The sequence below is a fragment of the Trichosurus vulpecula genome, chromosome 7, assembly GCF_011100635.1.
Source record: "Trichosurus vulpecula isolate mTriVul1 chromosome 7, mTriVul1.pri, whole genome shotgun sequence".
Taxonomy (NCBI): domain Eukaryota; kingdom Metazoa; phylum Chordata; class Mammalia; order Diprotodontia; family Phalangeridae; genus Trichosurus; species Trichosurus vulpecula.
Window position 1 is genome coordinate 49,808,213 of NC_050579.1, and position 25,641 is coordinate 49,833,853.

General features: G+C 39.5%; 1 protein-coding gene across 1 annotated transcript in view; it reads left to right on the forward strand.

Annotated features, from left to right (window-relative positions):
* The window catches only part of WARS2 (tryptophanyl tRNA synthetase 2, mitochondrial), an 81,068-nt gene extending 63,226 nt beyond the window's left edge, over positions 1 to 17,842 (forward strand). Inside the window, exons 5-6 of the mRNA XM_036769320.1 lie at positions 10,808 to 10,926; positions 14,274 to 17,842. Coding sequence (XP_036625215.1) covers positions 10,808 to 10,926; positions 14,274 to 14,719 — 565 coding nt within the window. The 3' untranslated portion in view covers positions 14,720 to 17,842. The remainder of the gene's footprint in view (positions 1 to 10,807; positions 10,927 to 14,273) is intronic.
* Positions 17,843 to 25,641: the final 7,799 nt, after the last annotated feature.

The window sequence follows — 25,641 nt, forward strand, 5'->3', positions numbered from 1 at the left end:
TGTTAAGTGTGAAAGCAGTGAGTGAAAAGTGAGGGCCAACATCTATTGTAGGAGGCAAAAAGAATAGCAGAAGCAGGAGAGAAAAGGTCAGGGGGAAAAAGACTAAAATAAGGTGAAGTGGCCATGATGTGTAGTAGGACCAGGTGAAAAAGATTAGTTATTATTTTTTTACTTTAAAAAACAAAAGCCAGAAAAATTGTAAGAAAAGAGGCAAGAAACAGAAACCAGGCAAAGATACCCAAAGAGCTGTTATAAAAGTTAAATGTGTTTCCTGTTTAGTTTGGTTGCGTTGTGAATCTGGAACCATTTTGACATGTGGAAATATTCATTGTGATGTGTTTAGAGTGTATTGATTATGGTCATTGTTTTTTCTGTGTTAGTTTCAGGCTATTGTGATTTCCTATGGGCTACTGCAATTGTTTTTTAACCCACCCTGCAGACTAATTTGGAATTGAGGGAGTTCATGCTGACCTCTGGATGTCAATTTTACTATAATTACTGAGAGGAGAAGTCAAGTTTGGCCAAAGAATAGAAATGATTCCAAAATGGGGAGTGTATATCTGTGTGCCAGAAGGGCACTTTAGATCATAAACAGGGCACTAGACATGAGGAAATAAAATAATAAGGAATATTTTTATTACTTAACACTTATTGAGCAACATCCCTAAGTCATCTCAGAACTGCCTAGGACACGACAGTAAACATAGCCCTGACAATTGTATCTCATATTTTGTGTGTGCATTTTTTTAAAACTAGCTATAAACTTTAAATTGGCTGCTAATATTCCAAAAGTGACACTCTTGTCCAGGGACCAATGCATGGCTGTACTCCTGCAGGAAATGAATCAAATCTTGACATCCGAAAACCAGAAGGAAAAAAGAAGGTGCCACCAAATTGAAGGAGAGTTCACAAATATTCCTTGGAGGAACTTAAAAAAAAAGGGGGAATTTCTAGAGTTGGTTTTCTCATACACCCAAAGGCAACAAGAAACATTTCATGGGGCATTGTGTTATCTCATGATAACGTGATAAATATTTGCAAGAAGACCAGCTTGTAAATGATTACACCATATATACCAGTAGAGAAATTCTCTGAAACTTTCAATAAGATCCCCTCAAATGAAATCAATATAAACTTTAATATTCAATAACTTCAGAGCAAAGGTTAGAATAAGTAATAATGATGAGAAATTATCAGAAAGTGCAATTGAGGAAGAAGAAATGAAAGAGGCCAAATACTTGTAAGCTACCTAAAATCCTGGTGACTTTACGACATGAACACTTTCTTTAGGTGATGGACATGGAAAGTAACAGATAACATCACCAAAAAATGCAATTGATTACGTTTTTCCAGACAAGAAAAGTTATTGATGTGAAAGACATCCCAGAATCAGCAGCCTGTGTACAGTCAGACTCCCAGCTGTCAAAGCAAAGATCAGAATTAGTAGGAAGAAAGAGGAGGAGGAGAAAGAAGAGAAAAAGAAAGAGGAAGAGGAGAAGGAAGCAGAGATGAAACAGTAACTGTGGTGTCTAATTATTGCAACAGGTCCATCCTGAATTATTTAAACCAGCAATTGTTAATGAAAAATGGGCAATGGGTAACAGAAATGACAGTATTGCAAGGTATAATATTATGCTGAAGATTAACCAGTGTAAGCCAGCTGTTACAAGAAGATCAAGAGAGCCACAAAAGCATCTTAGTCATTAAACACTTGACTTATTTGCCAAATGAAGAGCCAAATGTTAGTCAATTAACAAGCATTTAGTAAGCATTTATACCTTGCTGGAGGAGAGATTTTTAAGGATAATTTTTTTTCCTAATACTTAACAGTACTGCAATATTGGATGACCAAAAATCCAATGAAATAATGCCTCCTCTTGACTTTGGGTGTATGAGAAAACCGACTCTCACAATTCCTCTTCTTTCCTCCGCCCCACCCACCAAGGAACACCTGTAAGTTATCCTTCCACGTAGCTGCAACTTCTTTCTTCCGGCTTGGTTTATAGCAAGAATGTCAAGATTTATATGATTCATTTCCTACAGCAGTATGTCCACTCCTTGGATGTATATGTGCCAAGCCCTGAGGATACAAAGAAAGGAAAAACATTACCCCTGCCCTCAAGGATCTTATATTCTAATAGGGGAGACAACTTCTAAGTAGTGGATGCACAAACAAAATATATAGAATTAATGAACAAAGACAACACTGGTTTAGAATATAAGCTCATTTGTAAGATCTTACGAAAAAGGATAATGAATGATATGACTGGCATTATCTCATAAATCAGAGATAAGCAGTGGAAGGTAAAAACAATTTAAAGAAAGCTTTAAAGGAGCAATCCATCACAAGATCAAGTATTTTCTAAGCACCTTATACGTGTCAGGTCCTGTGCTGTCAGGGATGCAAACAATAGATGAAACAGTCCCTTCTGACAAGAAGTTTGTATTCTTAATGATGGAGACAACAAAGGTATATCTAAGTATGTATAGAAGAAGTATAAAGAGAATAAAAATACAAACTAGTTTGAAAGGGAGGACACTAGCAATTGATGGAATGCATCTTGAAAGAAAAGGCTGATTCTCTGAGGAATGGAGGAGGGAGTGCATTCCAGGCACAAGGGGGACATCTGGTACAAAAGCACTAGAAATAATACTAAGCCAATTCACCCTGTAGGCACTGAAGAACAAAGATGGAAGGACCACAAACAGAAGGAAATGGAAAATATGTGCAAAGATTTTGACAAGCTATTTTTTTTACCATCAGGGACAATGGAGGTACTCAGATTCTAGTATCACGGCCCCAGATGGGATTATGGGTGACGTAGAAATTGTATTAAAAAGAACAAAGATATTAAAAAGCAGCCAGCATAGAGATTTATGCTGGAAGTGACAGAATTGTGAGGACAGTGAGGGATCTTCTCACAAAGGAATGTGGAGGCGGGGAGGTGCGGAACTTAGTCTTTATAAATCGTTGAAAGGGGTGACTAAGAGAACATAATAGCTGCCAAACTGTAAGTCTGCTATCTAATCTATACAAAATTTTCATGAGACTCATTTCCACATGAATCAGTGGCATCTCCAGTGGGGTTATTAGTTGGAAACAGACTTCCACAAGCTGTATTCTACCATGGAACTCATCTTTACCTTTTACAGTTCACTAAAAGATGTAGAGAATAGAAGGTGACACAGTGCTTATTGTTTGTTATTATGGGAGGGTGGGGAATGATCCTTAAAGTTTCTCTTCCAACAAGGTATCTTTCATCTATACATCAGAATCACTCAAGGTGATTTGAGTGATGTAACAACAGGGATAACTTTGTTCAGCTACCCTCTGCTGCTAAACATCAGGCACGGCATAAAACAGGGAGACATCCTCACTAAAGGTGTTTGCCCCTGTCAGGAGGAAATCCAGCACAGATTTCAAATCAAAGACTAAGTCCCCATATAAACCTCCAGATGCTTCTGTTTGTGAAAGACATTGTGACAGTTGAGTTGCATTTAGCCCAAGAACACTGCAAAGCTTCCTAGAACAGATTCATACCCATTGAAAAGAATTTGGACTGACTATGCTCAAAAGACCAAATAGATGAAGAATGGCTATTACTAAAATTATAAGATACAGTTGGATGGACAACTTAAAAAGTTTGCCCATCTGTGTGTGGGGGTCTGTGAGACAAACAGTACAAATGGACAACATATTGGGCCCAAAATTAAACAGAAGGCGGGGAATAGGTTTCATTGCCTTCAGGAAATTGCTGAGTTCCTTTAATGACTCCAGACACAAAGACCCATTTTGTCAATACCAACATTCTGCCAGTATTGCTGTGTGACTGTGAGATACGGAATACAACATTCTGTGAAGAAATGAAAATGTGTGTCTCACAAAAGGTAATGGAGAAGTATGTAGTGGTTGCAACAGGTTACAATATAGAACTGTTAAGGAATTTTGAAAAAGAATAGAAGTTTAAGATGTCACAAGGAGCTGGTCATATAACAAGGGTGAGGTATAACAAATGGATGGCCACACTGTCAAGAGAAAGTAAAGAAAGCCTCTACCACTTTGAGTGAGCAACCTTGGGTTAACTTATGGAGAACACAGAAGAAAGTTGTTGAAGATAGGCAGGCATGGATGTGTTGTAACCTGCATTGTTGGAAGGAGCTTCCAAATGGATGTGGTCACTCATCAGAACAACAGTCATATCCTTCAAGATGTGTCTTCATAGACCCTTCAGGCTGTCTCTCATTCTAACAAGGGCTGATTAGAAGGCATTTGTCTGGAGTCTTATAAATCTAATCAAAGTGTCTTTAAACTGCAAAGGAAGAGGGAAGAGAAAAACAGTCAATATCTATCTACCATAAAGAGGGTAATTATGGTGTAGGAAGAAGAATGGCACTTGAGACACCCAGGAGATAAAATCCAAGAGAGGAGCCAGTAAGAAAATACATGGCCTAAAATCTCTATACACAAATGCACAAAGTATAAGTAACAAGCAAAGTGGACTAGAGGTCCTAACATAAGGAGACCCCATAACTATCACTGAAGCTACATGAGATAAACCCCATGTCTAAAATATAGCTCAAGATGGATAAGATGTATTCTAAAGAAAGAGGATGTTCAGCAAAAACAAGAAGGGAACAATAACTGGGGGAAATCTTCCAACCCTAAAATTCTGTGATTCCATGCACTGTGTAGTCCCTACTGTGCTTAATTCTCATGCTCTAATGAGATTACTATCTTCCATATTTCTGTAATATGCTATATTCACTTTTAAATTATCTATTTTCTGAATTTCAACAATTTTTTTAGCCTCATAGGTGATTTCCCTCTTCTACTAGTGTGCATCAGGGAGTCTTCCTCTACCATGACTGGGTGTATTTATAGTACCAACCAACTGATGTTATGAAGGAATGGATGTGAGCTGTTCATGTTAAAAGGAAAGGAATTATGGGAAAAAAAACTTTTAGAAAAACTGTTGAGACAGGATTCAGAGAAACCCATTTTGGATCTGTCTTCTCTTGTTTATCAGGAGATATGCTTTGGGGGGAAGTAGGGGAGTGGGGGGAGGTGGATTCTTTGGTCAGTATCCATAATCAGGAGTTTGGTTTTTGAACCAAGTGATGGAGCTCAATCCAGGGGGAGAAAAAGTCTTTCTTAATTAGAAGGCTGAACTAGGAAGGAAGATTAACTATAAAAGCCTGAATCACATTCATTAACGCCAAACAGAAATAAGTAATGAGATTGAGCTGTTAATAATCTGGCTGCGTAACTTGGATCCTGAGATGTCTACACTTTGTGATAAAATAATTTTGTTCAGTTTTCATGCCTTGTGCTACAGAGGAAGAAGGGGAAAAGAGTTACAATAAGATAGAGGCACAAAAGTTGTGAGTGCTGCTCTGATTGAGTGTGTTTCCCTAATAGCATTCTAAAAACAAATGGAAACTATTTGGAAGAGTGTGTTACTTCTTGTAATCTCTGTCTTCTCTTTCAGCATGGTAACTATAAGTTGAATGTACATATACAAAGGACCATAGGATCATAGCTCTAAACGAGCTAGTAACCTTGGAGGCTAACTTGAGTCTAACTCCCATATTTTCTACATAAGAAAACCAAGGCCCACAAAAGTTAGGTAACTTATCCCAGTTCACACAGCTAATAAGTGTCTGAAGTAAGATTTGAATCTGACTTCCTGATTTCGAGTCCAGTGCCCTTTTCATTACACCATGCCATGTGGCTATTATATAATGAGGCTCTCCCTGCCTTTTAAACCAAACATTCTAAAATATATGCATTCATATTGAGTCCTGTCCCTACCAAAGCAGATGCCTTAGGGTGTTGTGAACTCCTTCCAGGAATGCAGCAATTCTCAAGATAGGTTTGAAACCACTCTTTCAAAGGGGCTTCGGAGCCCCAAACACAGTGTTTGATAATCCCATGTGGTTTTTGACCCAGACAGGATTATCCAGCCTCATCACCCATCTATTTGCCCAGCTTGGCTCTGAATGACTTGATTTTCTAAAAATTAAGTCCAGTCTCAAGGGACAAAAATTTGCCACCATTTAGAAATTTAATTTTTAAAAATGTGCCTGGGGGGGGCGGGGGCGTGCAGAGCCAAGATGGCAGCTGGAAAGCAGGGACTTGCCTAGGGCTCTTCCCCAGGACCCTCCAAACACCCATAAAAAATGGCTCTGAACAAATTCTAGAACTGCAGAACCCACAGAATAGCAGAGGGAAGCAGGACTCCAGCCCAGGACAGCCTGGATGGTTGGTGGGTAAGGTCTGTTGCTTGGAGCTGGGAGCGGAGTGGAGCAGAGCCCAGCGTGGGCTGCGCCTGGACCAACTAGACAAGGAGCTGGGCGAAACAGGCCCTAGCACCTTGAATCAGTGAGCTGTGGCAGTTACCAGACTTCTCAACCCACAAACACCAAAGACAACAGAGAAGATTAGCGGGGGAAAAAACTGTGGTGAGAGAGTGAAAGGAGTTCCCAGTTCGGCCACCGCCCCGGGGACAGTGGAGGTGGTGTAGCTACAGAACTACAGCTGCAGTTGCTTCTGGCCCCAGGCCCACCTGGTGGGAGGAAATAAGTGGCAGATCTGAGCAGGAGGGCAGAGCCTGCTCAGATCTGAGTTGCGGTCTGGGTTGGCGCTTCTTGGGGGAGGAGTAGTGCTGGTGTGTGTGGCCAGAGTGGCCTTTGTTTTCTTTGAGTGACTCTTTATCTCATTGAGCCTTGCTGGGTGCTGGGTCTGCGGCTTCTCTTCCGGGGCAGGAAGCCCAGAGACCATGCCTGGGAGCAGAGAACTTCCTGTGTGACAATTCATGGGGCTGGCTGAGGGGAGGTGTTGACTCCAGAGCCACGCCCTATTGGGTGTTAACCTAGTCTACTCCAGGGGGAGGGGCCAACTCAAGAACCAATCGGCCCTGGTCATTCAGGCGGCACTTGATGATGTCATAAACTCTATAAGAGGGGAGAAGATGGCTTGAAGATTCCTCTTTCCTTTTCCCATTGGCACGGGAGCAGTGGTGAGCGTGACTCTGGGCCAGCCCTTGCTCTCCGGCTGAGCCCAGATGTTGGTAACTATGGATTGTATTGGGTCTGTCTGTTGATATTTGTAATTTATTTGTCTTTTGTTCTGAAGTTTGGGGTGCTGGTTTTGTTTTCCCCCGAACTAAATGAATGTTCTGAACTTCAGGGTGCTGGCTTTTTCCCCTGAAGTAAGTGAATGAATCTGTGTTTGGTCTGTCTGTTGATGCTTGTCTGTGTGCTCCCCTGAACTAACTGAATGCTGGATTAAAGAAAGCTGGTCAACCCCTTCACTGTGCTTTCCTTGTTTAAGCAGATAAAAAGAACCTGTGCTTTCCCGGCGTGCCCAGCAGCCTCCTGGGTGCTGGCTGTGGGGGGATCTTATGCCCCCACAGAAGCTGCTAGCCGGATTGTTAAAACAGTGTGGCGGAGCTTGCTGTGTAGAAATAGCTCTGAAAACAACAGCACAGCCCTCAAGCTTGGGACAAAGTACTCTATACTCTACAAGCAGTCATACCCTGATGAAAAACTCAAGGTTCAAGTAGTTGGCTGGGAGCCTGGCCAGGCAGTGAAAACGGCCTCAAATTCAGACTCAGACTTTGGAATCTTTCTTTGGTGACAAAGAAGACCAAAACATACAGCCAGAAGAAGTCAACAAAGTCAAAGAGCCTACATCAAAAGCCTCCAAGAAAAACATGAACTGGTCTCAGGCCATGGAAGAGCTCAAAAAGGATTTGGAAAAGCAAGTTAGAGAAGTAGAGGAAAAAATAGGAAGAGAAATGAGAGTGATGCAAGAAAACCATGAAAAACAAGTCAATGACTTGCTAAAGGAGACCCAAAAAAATACTGAAGAAAATCACATCTTAAAAAATAGACTAACTCAGATGGCAAAAGAGCTCCAAAAGGCCAATGAGGAGAAGAATGCCATGAAAGGCAGAATTAGCCAAATGGAAAAGGAGGTCCAAAAGACCACTGAAGAAAATACTACCTTAAAAATTAGATTGGAGCAAGTGGAAGCTAGTGACTTTATGAGAAATCAAGATATTATAAAACAGAACCAAAGGAATGAAAAAGTGGAAGACAATGTGAAATATCTCATTGGAAAAACCACTGACCTGGAAAATAGATCCAGGAGAGATAATTTAAAAATTATTGGACTACCTGAAAGCCATGATCAAAAAAAGAGCCTAGATATCATCTTTCAAGAAATTATCAAGGAGAACTGCCCTGATATTCTAGAACCAGAGGGTAAAATAGAAATTGAAAGAATCCACCGATTACCTCCTGAAAAAGATCCCAAAAAGAAAACTCCTGGGAATATTGTTGCCAAATTCCAGAACTCCCAGATCAAGAAGAAAATACTGCAAGCAGCCAGAAAGAAACGATTTGAGTATTGTGGAAACACAAGCAGGATAACCTAAGATCTAGCAGCTTCTACATTAAGGAATTGAAGGGCTTGGAATATGATATTCCGCAGGTCAGTGGAGCTTGGATTAAAACCAAGAATCACCTACCCAGCAAATGTGAGTATCATGCTCCAAGGCAAAATATGGACTTTCAATAATATAGAAGACTTTCAAGCTTTCTCAATGAAAAGACCAGAATAGAAAATTTGACTTTCAAACACAAGAATGAAGAGAAGCATGAAAAGGTAAACAAGAAATCATAAGGGACTTACTAAAGTTGAACTGTTTTGTTTACATTCCTACATGGAAAGATGTTGTATATAATTTATGAGACCTCAGTATTAGGGTAGCTGAAGGGAATACACGCGCGCACACACACACACACACACACATATGTATACATACACATATATATATATATATGTATATGTATATAGACAGAGGACACAGGGTGAGTTGAATATGAAGGGATGATACCTAAAAAAATAAAATCAAGTTAAGGGATGAGAGAAGAATATATTGAGAGAGGGAGAAAGGGAGAGATAGAATGGGGTAAATTATCTTGCATGATAGTGGCAAGAAAAAGCAGTTCTGTTGGAAGGGAAGAGGGGGCAGGTGAGGGGGAATCATAGGATTTGACCTTAGGAGGGAATAACATACACACTCAATTGGGTATCTTACCCCAAAGGAAAGAAGGAGGAAGGAGATATAAAGGGGGGGGGGGACAATGGAAGGGAGGGCAGATAGGGGGAGGAGGTAATCAAAAGCAAACACTTTTGAAACGGGACAGGGTCAAGGGAGAAAATTGAATAAAGGGGGATAGGATAGGAAGGAGCAAAATGTAGTTAGTCTTTCACAACATGAGTATTGTGGAAGGGTTTTACATAATGATACACATGTGGCCTATGTTGAGTTGCTTGCCTTCTTAGGGAGTGTGGGTGGGGCAGGAAGAGGGGAGAGAATTTGGAACTCAAAGTTTAAAAGCAAATGTTAAAAAAAAAAAGGTTTTGCATGCAACTAGGAAATAAGATATAAAGACGATGGGGCATAGAAATCTATCTTGCCCTACAAGAAAGTAAGGGAAAAGGAGATGGGGAGAGTGGGGTGACAGAAGGGAGGGCAGACTGGGGAACAGGGCACTAAGAATATATGCCATCTTGGAGTGGGGGGGAGGGTAGAAATGAGGAGAAAATTTGTAATTCAAACTCTTATGAAAATTAATGCTGAAAACTAAAAATATTAAATAAATAAAAAAATAAAAAAAAATGTTCCTTAGGCCCATATAAGACCACAGTGGCTTTTTTATGAAGTTATACAAAGAATAAGTACAAAACGTACTATAAGTAAGAAAACAAGTAGAAAACCATATGTGACTGTAGAACATGATAGTAAAAAATAGGAGTTTTTAAAAGGCATTATGGTTTGTAATACACTCTTCAGTTTTAAGGCATCTTATGAAATAATTAAAATTTGGCATTAATCTCCAGGTAATCCTTTTTACTCAGTGCTAGCAAAACCCATTCTTTGCCCTTGTCATGTTTTGAAAGATGCAATATCAGTGTTGTATTGGCACATACACATTAGCTCTATGGTCTTCGCTTTGAATTGTGACAAGCTGATACTCCTTGTGACCACTGGCATAAATTGGTGAGATGACTTGCTGAGGTTGGGTATGCAGTCTCTAGATTATCTCTGTAGACCACAAGCTGATATTTACTGTTCTGCTTGGAAGTTAAACTTACCACCTTCTCCTCTTTAGCCTCCTACTCTTATGAAATATATCTAAATGGACTCATGTTATCTGTTATCTCTATCCTATGGGTAATTCACCAAGAAAATGAGGAACACTCTGGCAGAAAAAGCTCCAGCTGCCTTTCAAATGACATTAGTTCACTATTCTGAAAGCTCCCCTCTGTACAGTCATCCTCCAAGAATGCTGGTGGCCTCTAATTTTCTCTGAGCCTTTCAGGATTCTGTGAATATTTAGAGACAAAAATGAAGTCAGGGGCTCAGATATTCAGAGTGGGGATGATAAGGGTATGGGAAGTATGGATTTAACTTGCATTGTGCCAACTTAATATAGAATATAGGCTATTTCAGGTGTCTTTCCTCTCTCCAAGAACAGGCTGTTGCTTGTGTTTATAGCTGTACTTTACTGATCTAGGAAAAAACAAAACAAAACAAAAAAGAAAAAAGAAAAAACTCACAAAACTTGATTGGACAACAATCTCCTTGGCATCTATATAACATGCAGAGCTAGACTTAGGTCTTCTCTCCTCTTCTGTTGTTGACAAACATTGGTAGAATACTAATAGTGAAATAAGCCTAGAAAAAGCAGACCAAAGAGCTTCTCTGAGACTTTCTATCTCTTTTATTAAAAGGTCCACACACGTCCCTGTTGGGGAAGATCAAGTCACACATATGGAACTGGTCCGAGATCTAGCACAACGTTTTAACAAGAAGTATGGGGAGTTCTTTCCGGTACCCAAATCCCTTTTAAGTAAGTAGCAAGTCTATGATTATTAGATTGTGGTTGATTTTGAAGATGCCAATCTGTACTTATAGCCATGTTGATTAAATTTGGGAACTACGAAGAAGGTAAAAGACTAGGTGACAGTCTCAACTTGTAATATGCTTGAGTTAAATGTCGAGAAAGAAAGGGGAGAGGGAGGAAGGAAGGAAAGAAAGGAAGGAAGGAAGGAAGGAAGGAAGGAAGGAAGGAAGGAAGGAAGGAAGGAAGGAAAGAAAGGAAGGAAGGAAGGAAGGAAGGAAGGAAGGAAGGAAGGAAGGAAGGAAGGAAGGAAGGAAGGAAGGAAGGAAGGAAGGAAGGAAGGAAGGAAGGGAGGGAGGAAAAAAAGAGAAAAGGAGGAAGGAAAGATTGATTTCTGGAAATACCTCCTCTCCCAGATTCAATTGAACTCTTCTTTTAACAAAGAAAGTCAGTTAAGTAAAAAAGCTTGATAACAGTGACTGAGTCAGACAATGTACATCACTTTCTGCCTTAGAAGTCTCCTCTTCCTCTCTCCCATTAAGAGGGAGATTACATTATTTATTCTCCAGGACCATTAATGCTTTTTCAATTACTCAGAGTTTGGTTTCTTTTGGTGAACTTTTCAGTTGACGTTGTAGGCATTATGGCTGTTTTTTTTTGGGGGGGGTGGATTTCTCCTTATTTCATTCACATAAGTTCATACAGATGTCCTCATATTCCTCAGAATTCTTCATATTTGTCATTTCTCACTGCACAATATTTGAGTGTGTTCATGCACAGTTTGATAAGTCATTCCCTAATCTATGGTTATCCATGTTCATTCTTTGCAGATCTGCAGGTTTTGGTAATTTTTTTGTCTTTTATTGCCCTTTGCTTAACACAATGTCAAACATACATTATGTATTTAGTAAATACTTGTTTTGAATGAATAAATGTCTTGGTTTTCCATGGGCAGTTCATGATTTGGGAAAAATCATTTTTCCACTTCCTACCCTTCTATGTCTCATCGTTTATTATAGGAATAGTAGGACAGGACATAGCATTAGAAAAAATAAATTATGAGGGTTTGAAATACCTACATGGATTTAAAGTGCTCTCTAAATGTCACATAGTCATAAGAACTAAAAGGACTGAAAACCCAAAGCTAATAAATTAAAAGAATGCTCATGAAATTATAATAACTGATGGTATAGTTAGCTCTTGATGATCCTCTTTGCCTTCCTAAAACAAATATCACAGAAATGGAATGAGTCCTATGTTACATATATTCAAATCCTGAACTGAACTTCTCCCACCTGACCTAGTCTTTGATTTCTCTTGAGGAAAATTGGGTGGTGGACCTCCCTTATGAACTATTTTGCTAATAGAAATTAACTTCTGACATTGGTAAAGATCACTACACTGTAACCTACCCATCTTTACTACAGCTACCAAGCAAAATTTAACTACATAGAGTTTATATATCATGTCCATTATGTACACTTGTAAGCCCAGAGCAGTTGTAAATTGTGGGTCATCTTAACAGTTGGTACAGAAATACTTTGGTAAACCCATACACATTCAAGGAAAACTTCATTTGGTAATGAGTTGTATTTTCATGAGTTAGGAGAGACCTTGGAGTCAGTCAGTCAGTCAACAAGCACGTATTAAGAATCTGCTATGTACTACGCATTGTGCTAAGCATTGAGGACACAAAGAAAGGCAAAAGACAGCCCCTACTCACAAGGAACTCAGTCTGTTGGAGGAGATGGCATTCCAACAACATGTATAAACAAGCTTCCTACAAGATACAGTGGAGATAATGCACAAAGGAAGACATTGGCATTAAGGGGCATCAGGAAAGGCTTCCCGCACAAGGACTGGGAAGCCAAGAGGTAGTGATGAGGAGGGAGAGAATTCCGGGCATGAAGGACAACCACAGAACATGCATGGTGAAAAGTAAGGGGCGGAGGTGGGGTGGGGAAGTTGTGACCGCATTCCAGAATACATGGAGTTGAACAAGCTATAAGAAGAGAGGAAAGTAGGAGGGGGCCAGGTTATGAAGGGCTCTGAGAGCCCAACAGAGGATTCAGAGGTTATTTAGTACAGTCTTCCCCGCAGTATAAAGCCCCTCTACAATTTCCATGAATGGTGATTATCCTGCCTCCACTTGAAGACTCCAAATAAACTTGCTCTCAAGGAAGCCCATGCTGTTTTTGAATGAAATAAATGGGGTAGCATGATATGGTGGAAAAAACCCACCAGATTAGGAGTAAGATTTTGTTGTTTTTATTGTTCAGTCATTTTTATCCATTATCATTATCATCCAACTCTTTGTGACCCCACGTGGGGTGTTCTTGGTAAAGATACTGGAGTGATTTGCCATTTCCTTCTCCAGCTCATTTGATGGATGAGGAAACTGAGGCAAATGGGTAAAGTGACTTGCCCAGGGTCACATAACTAGTATGTGTCTGAGTCTAGATTTGATCTCAGATCCTCCCAACTCCAAACCCAGCACTCTATCCACTGTGCCACCTAGCTACCAGATTACTTACAAATCCCATTTTTGCCACTAATAGGCTATGTCAACTGGGACAAATAATTTAGGTCTATTTCCTTATTAACAAAATGATAGGGTTAGACTAGATATGTAAGAAAGAAAAACAAGTAAAAACTTCTTCCAACTCAAAAGTACTATAATCCTGTAATTGTTGGAAAGCTTTTCTTGTATTTGAGTCTCTCCCAAATAATTATGTATTGCATTATAATTTTTCTACTGGTTATTATTTGGAAGTCATTACAAGATTGATAAATATTATCTAGACAGTAATGAACTCCTTTAGAGCATACTACACAGGAAGCACCATTTTGTGAGACAAAGCCAAACATTATATTTCTGCCCAAACAACAAATAAGTGATTTCTGAATTTAGAAAAAATTATATACATTATCATATACATTATCAACAGTGGGAGAAGAAGCCACTGAAACTAGAATAAAACCTGTTTTTATTTTTAGGCTTCTCTACCCATTAACATACCGAAACAGCAACCTAAATAGTTCAGTAGCTCTGTAGTATGTGAAATAAGGAAATTCATAAGATTTAGAAGATTCAGAGAAGTTCAATGAAGATCTTCCATGAACTGCTTCAGTTATCACTACTATGACCATCACTAATCCTCCATAGGAGTCATTAACAGGCACATAAGTTTCCATTCCATTCAACAGATGCTCATTAAGCACCTACACTTCACTAGACACTAGAAATTACAACATTGGCATTTTCATTCTTCCTAGAGAAGAACCACAGCTGCTGGTTCAGTATACATCAGTTATTTAGAGAGCTAGGCACTAACTGTTTTTGTTCTTGTCCTTAGCCTCTACAAAGAAGGTAAAATCACTCCGAGATCCTTCGGCCAAAATGTCAAAATCGGACCCTGACAAACTAGCCACCATTAGGATAACAGACAGTCCAGAGGAGATTGTGATGAAATTTCGTAAAGCTGTCACAGACTTTACTTCAGAGGTGACCTACAACCCATCCACCCGAATGGGTGTCTCCAACATGATAGACATTCATGCTGCAGTGACGGGTCTAACAGTAGAAGAAGTTATCCACCAGAGCGCTGGTCTTGACACTGCTCAGTACAAAAATGTGGTGGCAGAGGCTGTTATTCAGAAATTTGCACCAATTAAGAGGGAGGTTGAGAGACTGAAGATGGAAAAAGACCACTTGAGAAAGATTTTACAGGTTGGGGCAGAAAAAGCCAAAGAACTAGCAAAGCCGGTGTGCCAAGAAGTCAAGAAATTGGTAGGTTTTTGATAGGACCATGATCAATTAATGAATATCTCTAATGAAGGCAGCTGACCTCGTACACAGAAAACTGTATTATTTGTGACTGTTTTGTTAGGCCACCCCAAACTCCTGGTTTCAGATGAGGAAGCTATGTTTTGGGACCTTAAATAAGTGTCACTTTTCCAAATCTCGTAAACAAAACTTTGCCATCAGAGACAAAAAAAAAGAAAATTAAAGCAGTAAGCATGGCTAAATAATCAAAAATCCCATGCTGCTGCTGCTGCTTCTTCATCTTCTTCTTCTTCTTCCTTTTCTTCTTCCTTCTTCTTCTTCCTCCTTCTTCCTTTTCTTCTTCCTTCTTAATATTCTTCCTTTTCTTTTTCTTCCTTATTCTTCTTCCTTCTTCCTCCTTCTTCCTTTTCTTCTTCCTCCTCCTTTTTCTTCTTCTTCTTCTTCCTTTTTGGGGTCAGGGTTCAAGTAATCCTGCAAGTTTGGAGGGGATTTTTCCCCCACCAATCTCCATCTGGTTCATTTTACAAAAGTAATTTTGAATAGATCAGGAGCATATTCTTGGTCCGACCTCTTCCATGAGGGTAGAGGGCAAGAGTTTGGAAGGCAGAAAAATCATTTGGATAGTTAGGGGGACAGAGGAGGAATAAGCATTTATAACACCTACTATGTGCCAGGCTACATATTTGGATTAAAAGTTCTTGCTCTTTATAAGTTGCTTAGCTGATTATTTGTAATGCTTAGCACAATTCTTTGCACATAGTAAGAGCTTAATAAATGCATTCTTCATTCATTTGATTTATTTAACAGCTTTCCTCTCAAGGACACACAGTTAAACATTAAGTAAGACACTGAAGGTCAACCTGTATATGGAATGTTGTTCTTCAAGAATATTACAGCCAACTTTTGCCAATATTTTTAACCAAGAAGCTAAATCAAAAAACATCTATATGATAAATTATCCAGAAAGTGAGGGTGTGCTTTTTTTTTTATTCTTCTGGTATATTTTATGGGCAACTGAAACTGATGAACCCAGCCAGCCATCTGTGTCGTATCAGTCAGGCAGTTCAGATTTCTATATAGTATCATCTGGGGGCAAGTCTACCTCACCCTCAACCCAGAACACACTGTAGGCTCTCAATAAATATCTAATGAAAGATAGAAAATAGTCCAGATATTCTTCACAAAGTAAAAAGCATTTTTTTTTTAACTTGGCAATTTCTATCAATGCATGTACTCATAGTTCACATCCATAGGAAAGGGAATCATAAGAAACAGACATTTCCTTTCTTCAACTCTTAGAGCTTCCTCGAAGACGTTCAGGGACATGCATCACTGGTCATTCCATCTTTGTAGCCTTTTGGAATGCTTTCCTAGGAGGTATGTAGTGCCACTTTGTCTCTCTCTCTCTCTCTCTCTCTCTCTCTCTCTCCAGATTCATTGTTAGTTTGAAGGGTTATAGCTTATTACCATGTCTCCTAGATCTATCTTAGTTCACTAACAAACATTTGGCGTCACGACTTCAATCTCCACACTCAGATGGACAGAGTATTTGGATGTTGGTAAAAAAAAAAAAAATGTTGAGTTTAGCAAATGTAAGTTAATATCTTGCTTGCATTCCTCTGACCCCGAACCAAATTCACAGTTATTCTCTTTTGGAAATTTGCTCTTCGGAACAGAAGAGAGAGACAAAACATAATATATTTTTATGTCTCCCATCTGATGTTTTGTGACCATATTCAGAATTGGCAGGGATAATTTTGCAAATTTATTGCATCCATTCACAACATAGAATCCAAGTTTTCATTTCAGGTTTTGAAATGAAAGAGACCAATCAACGAGTGACCATCTTTAATACCTACCACTCAATTAACCCATTTCTGTGTCCTATTGGAGAACCTATTGAGAACGACTGAAGGTAGTAGTAAAGGGACTCCCTAGAAAGGCCTCAGAAATTGAGAGCTGCCCCAAGAAGGGGTGACTTGGCCGATGACCAACTGACATTTGACTAGCCCAGTTATAACAATGAAAAATGAACTCTAGAAAAAGGCATGTGTAGAGTGGAAACCAGAGGCCAATATGGGTGGGCAGGAGATCTCTTCTGATATATAGAGAGGCGTACCAGAAGAAGTCTCTTGCACCTGAACGGAAAGCAAGTACTCACCAGGCTACGAGACCACAGGCAGATTTTATGACAGCTCTGAGGGAACAAACCTTTCCTCTCCTACGCTCTTGGTAGAAAAATAGCCAACAGTGGAATTTTTGAAGTTGATGGTTCCCCAGTGAATGATCTTATTTTTTCCATTGATTTTATTGCCTGCCTTTTTCCAATGCTTTTGTAATACTTGCTGTTTCTTATTCATGAGATCCTTAAGGCTCCCACATGCTCAGTACTGAGGAGGCATGAACTGTTACAGCTTCCTGCTGACCATAGCCCTTTGATAATCACACAGCCACCATGTGTTTGACCCCAAGAGCATCCTAGAAACCATGCTTTTTACTCTTCAGATCCATGTTGATGCCAAAGCCTGCTGCTGCTGCTTCTGCTTCTACCATCTGGGGTGGATCTGTTCCTTCATCTACACAAGCTGCTACAAAAATCCCACTTGTCTCTTCTCTATTACACTCTTCCTAGTAGAGCCTTCCTGTCTTCAGCCTAGTCCTTCTCCTTACAGAAAGTACCAGTCAAGATCCTCCTTGCCTCCTGTTATTATCTTTGAGCCCCAAATGTGACTTCCTATCCCTTCTTCATACCCAGCTTTCCTTTTCTCTCTGCTGTCTCCTTCATACAGTCACTAGAACCCCCCAGCCCATTGATCCCTTATACCCTCGCTACTTCTTTAGTCTTTCTTCTCATCCCTCATCCCTGTCTTGTACATCTTGAACAGCTTCTCAGAGATCACACCACCTAATTACTTTTCAATAAGTCCTTTTTGCAGATGCCCTTCTAAGAAGCATATCCCAAAACGCTTTAGACACTTTGATTAGCTGAGAAGGGAAGCATTAACAATCCCATTTTATCCATCCTAACCCAAAAATGTCAACCACTGCCACTCCTCTGAAATTCCTGTATGTGTGCATATTGTGTCTATATATGTTTTATATCATGTAATTATGTAATACAGATTATAGAATATAATATGCATGTATATAATACATATAATGTATAATACATATATAATCATGTAACATGTGAATATGTTATGTAAATTATATACTATATTGTAAGTCTGTCTATATACACACACACACATATTTCTTTGGTCCCTTTTCCAGATTGTGATCATTTCCTGTTGGAACTTGTCCTATATTCATTTCACTAACCACTTTCACAACATTCTCTTCCCCAGTGATAGCGAGATGATGGTAATTCAATCTCATTCTTGCTCACTACTGTTTATCACATTGAGACACTGCACTACACCCCATCAATCACATGCTGCATTTAGCTAAAGGAAGGTCATTTGGTTTAGTTTATGTTTTTCTTCATGTGTATTTAGGTGCAGATGAACTGAAAATGTAGGCCCTGGGGACCTGTACAGAGGTCGAGTGACCGAAGTCTACAAAATATTAATGGATAAAGATTAGGGTGGCCTTGGAGAAGTACACTGAGTCCTAGAATACTGGAAATAAGGAGCACTCCCTAAATCTAAAGGGACACAAAGAAAGGCAGCTGCTATTCTTCATAGTGAACTGATAGAGTGCAGGGATCATACAGATGGAAAGTGTAAACAAGTCCAAGAAGAATTGAAATCCATGGAGGAGAGATTCACAGAGTTATGTTAATGAGGTTCAAAGTGCATCTTTAATATATTGAAATTAGTATCATGAGAGGCAACTGTCCTGCCCTCCCATTAATGTCTCTTACTGACACTGTCAGCACCTGCAAACATTTATTGAGTGCATTCAGAATAATGTGCTAGATTAATCATTGAGCCCTGGAGGCCTTGATAATGACCTTATTTATGTATTTTCCTAAGGTGCAACCTATTGTTTTTTAAAGTAATGTTGCCTATTCACATATCCAAGATGCATTCATCTGTGAAAGGCTTGCATTCAACCCTATCATCCTTTTAAGCAGCTATTTTATGTCTCTCCTCTCTTCCACAGCCGAAATTCTAGAAGAAACCGTCCACACTCATCTTCTGCTTCCCCTTCTCTCATTTGTTTCCCAATTCCTTCCAACCTGGTTTCTAACTTCATAATTCAACTAAAATTCCCCTCTCTAAAGTTATACTATTAATTTCCCAGCTGCTAACTCCAAGGGCTATTTTTCTGTCCTCATCCTGTCCGCCTGCAGAATTTGAGACGGTTGAACCCCTTGTCTTCCTGGATTCTTACTCTTCTTGGTTTTCCTCTCCCCTGCCTGGCTGTTTCTTCTTACACACTGTCATCCACAGCCTTCTCTTAGGGGCAGGTATATCCAAGCCTCCATCCTGAGCTCTCTTATCTTTTCCTTCTACACCTTTCTCAGTGATCTGATCAGCTCCCATGGGTTCAGTTACTCCCAGAGCAGTAGATACAGCCCATGCATCTTTTGACCTCCAGTCTCATGTCATCGCCTCCTTATTAGACACTTCTAGCTGAGTGCTCACCGGGCATCTCAGACTCAATGTGTCTAAATCAGAATTCCCTATCTTTCCCTCCATAACCCATCCCTCTTCCTAACTTCTGTGTTCCTGTCAAGGACACCACCATTCTTCAGTCACCCATGTTCGCAACCTCTCTCTTCTCTTCCTTCTTTCTCACTCCTCATAACATATCACTTAGCAAGTATTTTCCATTCTATTTCCAGATCCAGATTTCCCTTCTCTCCACTGGCACTACAACAACCTTAATGCAGTCCCTCATCGCATCTCTCTTGAACTAATGCAACAGACTCCTAACTAGTCTTTCTTCCCCAAGTCTACTTTCTCCACTCCTGGCTCCACACAACTTCCAAAGTGATGATATTCCCAAAGCACTGGTTTGACCATATCACTCTCTCACTTTAAAAGCTCCTGTGACTCCCTATTGCCTCTAGGTTAAAAACATAAACTCTTTTTAACATGTAAAGCTTTTAACAATTTCACTCCAGCCTACTTGTTCAGGCTTATCATACATTACTCCCCTTGTTGCACACTGTGCCAAAAGGCCAAACTGGCCTACTTACTGTTCCTCTCACAAAACAATCTGGCGCCTATTTTCTTGACATTCTTTCTGTACCTTTGCCTCTTAGAATGTAGAATTCCTCCAAAGCTCAGCTCTTGAGCCATCTCCTATGTGAGTCGCTCTCTAGTTGCTAGTTCCTATCCCTCTCCTGAAATTTCTTTGTGTTTACACTGTATAGATTTTGTATTTTTATATATGTAAATGTTAATACCCTGATGGAATGTAACTCCCTGAGGGAAAAAAAAATTGTTCCCCCAGAGCCTAGCACATTGCCTGCCATATTTAGTAGGCACTTAATGAATGCTCATTGATTTTCTATGTTTTCTACAACATCTGGCACATTATAGCTATTAGATGGAAGAAGTAGTTTGGTGGTAGAAAGGCCACTGGCCTAGAATTAGAATACGTGGTTTGTTTGCTTGTTTGTTTTGTTTTTTTCACATGTCCACAAGGTTGTGTGACCTTGGGCATGATTTAAGATTTAAGACACTGAGCCACAGTTCATCTGTAAACAAGCATAATGATATTAGCCTCAAGGATTGTGGTAAAAGTCAGAAGATCTAGTAGATGTGAACACTTCCTGAAAACTGAAAAGCATTGTGTGGGTCATTGATGTTGTCATAATAAATAAAGATAGACAGTGAAAAAATGTTTTATGTTTGTATGCCCTAATTTGGTCTCCGCATCGACGCTTCCACAAATAAATGGCTTTTTCTATGTTGTATTTGTTGCTGTTGTCATACTTTTACTTCAGACCAGTGCTCTAGATTTTCTGTCATGTAGACAAACACTTGTTTAAAAAGAAAAAAATCTAAAACCCGCCTTGGCTTGAAACCTAAACTGACCTCTGACCATTTTAAAGAGATCATTCATTATATCCAATATCACTTGATTTTCCCAGAGCTATAAGAATTATTAGAATAATCTGCTTAGGATTCATCCCTGTTGAAAATTTTCATTCTGTATGACTTTTCTGTACCCACAGAAATGTTAGCCATGGACATGTCAAAATTCTAGTTTCCGCAGACCACCTTTAAATCACTTGGGGGGGGGGGAACCCCAATCATTTTCTTTCCTTTTCCTTTCCTTGCTCCTACCACTGGTCTCTTCACCTTTCCACCTTTTTCCCTTTTAAGGCTGCTTCAACTACCTGAAGCATCATCAGTCTGGACTTCCGTGCCGAATGATACTGTTTGAAGTCAAAAGTTTTCAGAACCAAAGTCAAATTAAGTCACTGTCCTTTCCCCATGACTTTGGCACTTGGCTCATAGCCTCCTGGTTTCCATCCTTATCTGCTATAGAACCATAGATTTAGTTTCAATAGACCTTAAAATCCAGTTAGCTCATCCTCTTCATTTAACCAAAGAGAGAACAAGATATTAAGTGATTAAGTGACTTGCCTAAGATCACACTACTAATAAGCATCAGAACCAGAATTCGAACCCAAGTCCTCTGACTCCAAACCCAGTACCTATTCCATTGTATGAAGTTTTTTTATTTAATCTAATGATCTCTCCTCACCGCCCCCCCACCCAATCTTCATCCTTCCTGACCGCTGCAATATATGTTTTTCTCTTTTCTCCCTTGACTTCTGAGACATTGTATTCTTGTGGTTTTCCTTCTGCCTCTCTGACCTCTGCTGTTTGTGTTGGTGGAGCTTCTTCCTCCTTCTCCTTGAATATTGACATCCCCCAAAGTTCTGTCTTTGGCCCCCCTTTTTTTTCCAGTGATCTCATCCACTCTTGATTGTTGAACCAAATGCAAATGACTCACAAATCTATATCTCTCCCCCTCCAAAACTCTACTTTCCACCACCATTTAATCAGGGCCAAATCCTATTGGTTGATTTTATCTCAACAATATGTATCACATTTATCCTTGTCATTGCAGCCACCCTTACTCAGGTCCTTTTATTTTCCCAACTAGTTTATTGTAATTGTCTCTTAACTAGTCTTTCCACCTCCATCCTGTATAACTAATCGTGTGGCTCCTTGATAACCTTTGGTGACTCCACACTACCTATTGAATACAATGTAAATCCTTGATGCTGATATGCAAGGCCCTCCACATTGTAGCTTCCACCTGCCTTTCTATCTCTGTCTCATATTACTCCTTTACATATCTAACCTTCCAGGCACAGTTTAACTACACTGTCCCCATTTCTCATCCTACCCTCTTCTGTCACTGTCTTCTCCTATCACATTCCCCATACCTCTAGTGAGCTGTTCTCTGAATCTTTTGAAGTACCCCCTTTTAAGGCCCAATTCTAATTCCACCTCTTTTGTTATGCCCTTCCTTATCCTTCTATGCCCTGTAGGTGATCTCACTTTCTCCTAAAATTTCCTATTGCAATATCTCTGGTATTTTTTTCTTGTTTGTTTGTTTTTGTTTTCCTTTGGGGCTTATCTCATTCTCCCTTGTTTCATCTTTCCCACTGGATTGTAAACTCCATAAAAGCAAGATCTTTGTCTTTCTTTGTATCATAGAATCATGCATATGGAAATGAAGGGACCTCAGAGGACATCTAGTTCAAACCCTTTATTTTACAGTTGAGGAAACTGAGGTACAGGGAGATTATGACTTTTCCAAGGTCTCACAGGTCCACTGACTCTAGATCTAGGGCTCTTTCCACTTTACTGAATTATATCAGCACCTAGCCCTGTATTTCACAAGTATTTAATATTCTTTAATCAAGTGAACCTTTTTTATTGAGCTTGTATTGAAAGTAAATTGAATTATGTGGCAAGCTACAGAAAGACACATTTCTGAGTTTCCAAAGGAGGCACAGCTCTCCAGGAAAGAGTCATGTTACAAGAATTACATCATTATGTTCCCTTCTGTTGCCTGACCAGGATCTGTGACACTGCCCTATAAGTTAACTCTTCGCTGAATGCCAGTTACCTGACAAAAGGGAATTGAGGCTGCTTTCAAAAATGCCCTTTTTTTTCACAAACTCCCTAAATATTCATGAGACTTTTCATTCGTTTAAGAAATATCATCTCTTAATATGAATTCTCTCAACAGTGAAGCTTAGTGTGGTTTCATTTAGCAGGATTTTTTTTGATGTAAGTATTCCTTCCCAACTAGATGGGAGAGCCCTATAAGAACTGACTGAAGGAGCTAGAGCTATTTACTCTAGAGAAGAGAAAACTCAAGGGTAACAGTTCAGATCTCCGCAACCTGGCTTCAGCTTCTCTTCCCAGGCTTATTCTGCATTATCCCCTTCACAAATTCTCCATTCCAGCAAACCAGATTACTTGCTGCTGCCCGAACTTGACATTTTGCACACATCCCACAAGCTGCCATCATGCCTGGAATGTACTCCCTCTCTCGATCTTTACCTTTCTCTAAAGCTCAGCTTGTATGCCATCTGCTCCATAAAGCCTAGCAGGGTTTCTACCATTATTAGCGCTCTCTTCCTCCTTGAAGGATGATGATGATAAATAGCTAGCATTTATATAGCACTTTAAGGTTTGCAAAGAACTTTGCAGATGTTATCTCATTTTGTATTTACTTATACTCTTGGCTGTATCCTCCAGCAGCTCTTCCTGAGGGCAGGGACTGATTCTTTTCGATCTTTGTATTCCCCATCACCTAGCACAGAGACTCAAATACTGAAATGTTTGAAAGGATCCATTATTTGATCATCAGTGGGGAACTCCAGATGTTGGAACTCTCTGCCACCTCTGACTTAGTAGGTAAGACTTAGTGAGTTTATAGTACACAGTGGTTGACTAATCAGTCATGGTCAGAAATGAGATTCAAACTTAAGTCTTACGAACTCCAAACCCTCTAGGATCTGTTACCACAAAGATAAACACTTGTTAAAAAATAAAAAATCCATCCTGTCTTGAGACAAATTGATGTCTGACCATTTTAAACCCAGCACTCTAGTGACAACATCACATTTCCTTGCAAACAAGTCATTAATGAATGTTTTCTAAATTGTTTACAAGTTGTTAAGGTTTACCTTATGGGAGCAAGGATTAGGCTTGCGATGCTTAGCCTCAAAGAAGGATCGATGGGTGAAAGTTATAAGGCTCATTTTGGCTCATTATAAGAAAGAAATTTCTACTATAGAGAGCTGTCCAAAAATAGAATAAGACAGTTTTCCATTGTTGAGGTGTTCAAATAAAAACAATATGGCCGATTTCAAGAATGTGGTAGAGAAAATTAATGCATTAGACAAAATTGGATAGATATATACATATATGACACTGCAAGGCTTACTCACAACAACTCTGAGAGGTAGAAAACACACCTATTAATTATCCACATTAAACAGACAAGGAAACAGGTTTAAAGAAGTTAATTGATTTTTGTGCATGGTCACAAAGCTAGTAACCATTAGTCATAATTTGAACTCAGATCTTGTGACTCAGGGTTCAGCAATTTTTCCACCTCTTACTACACTGACTCTCCTAAATGACATCTTTGATCCCTTCAAACCCTGAGATTCCGTGATTTAGTAAATAACTACTCATTCATATACTTGTAGAATTTTAGTGTCAGACAGGATATTAGCAGACATATACTCCAATCTGTATTCGAAAAAAGAATCTGCCCCAAACTTACCTTATAAATGGTCCTCCAGTCTCTAATTGAAAACTTCCATTGAGAGGGAGCCTATTACCTCCCAAGGCAGCCTGTTTCACTATTGGGTTTCTCTAATTGTTTTTCCTGACATTGAGCTTAAATCTGTCTCCTTGAAACTTCTGCTCTTCATTCCTTATTCTTTCATTTTATGTGAAGAACATTTCCAGGAAGCAAATTTGTTGTGAAGATGAGAATGAGAATTTTTAGGGGGGGGTGGAGGGAGTTGAGGCAATTGGGGTTGACTGACTTGCCCAGGGTCACACAGCTAGTGTCAAGTGTCTGAGGCTAGGTTTGAACTCAGGTCCTTCTAACTTTAGGGCCAGTGATCTATGCACTGTGTCATCTAGCTGCCCATATTTTTCTTTTTTTTGCAAAGTGCAAGAGAGTTTGTATCTTGGACCCTGCAATACTTCTTACCCAATTTATTTTCAAAATCCATTAGAGTATATCCTTTTACTAGCCTTACTTCCCTGTCAGTGAATCTCTGATTTGGAAATAACTTCAGAGGGCATCTAGTCCAACATTCTAAGACTCTCCCATACAACATACCCAAGAAGAGGTCAGCTTCTACTTCAATGTCTCTGGAAAGGAACTCACTACCTTCAAGGGTTGGTTTCTTTCAGTTTAGGATAAGTCCAATTGTTTAGAAAATTTTTGCATCCATCAAGCATAAATTGGCTTCCCTACAGCTTCTACCCATTGCTCCTAGTGTGCTCTTTTGGAACTAAACAGAGAAAGACTAATTTGTCTTCATGATAACCCTTTAGTTACCTGAAGACAGATATAATGACTAGTTCCCAACCCTCAAGTCTTCTCCAAACTATCTCTAGTTCATTTAATCAACATCCATTCATCATGATCTCCAGACCCTTCACTATTTTGGTTACCCACATCTTGATGCCCTCCAGATTTTCAGCCTCCTAAAATGTGAATCCCAGAATGGAACACAATACTTCAGTTGTTGTTTGACTGAGACAGAATACAGAACCACCCTTACTTCCCTCAATCTGAATGCTAAGCCTCTTCATGAGACATAAACTCACATTAGCTTTTTTGGTTGCCGTATCACATGCTTGATTCATCTTGAGTTTGAGCTATGCAACATCTCCAGATAATTTCCACGTAAGTTTCTATATTACCACACCTCCCATATCTTATACAGTACTTAGCACAGTGCGGGCCACATAGTAGAT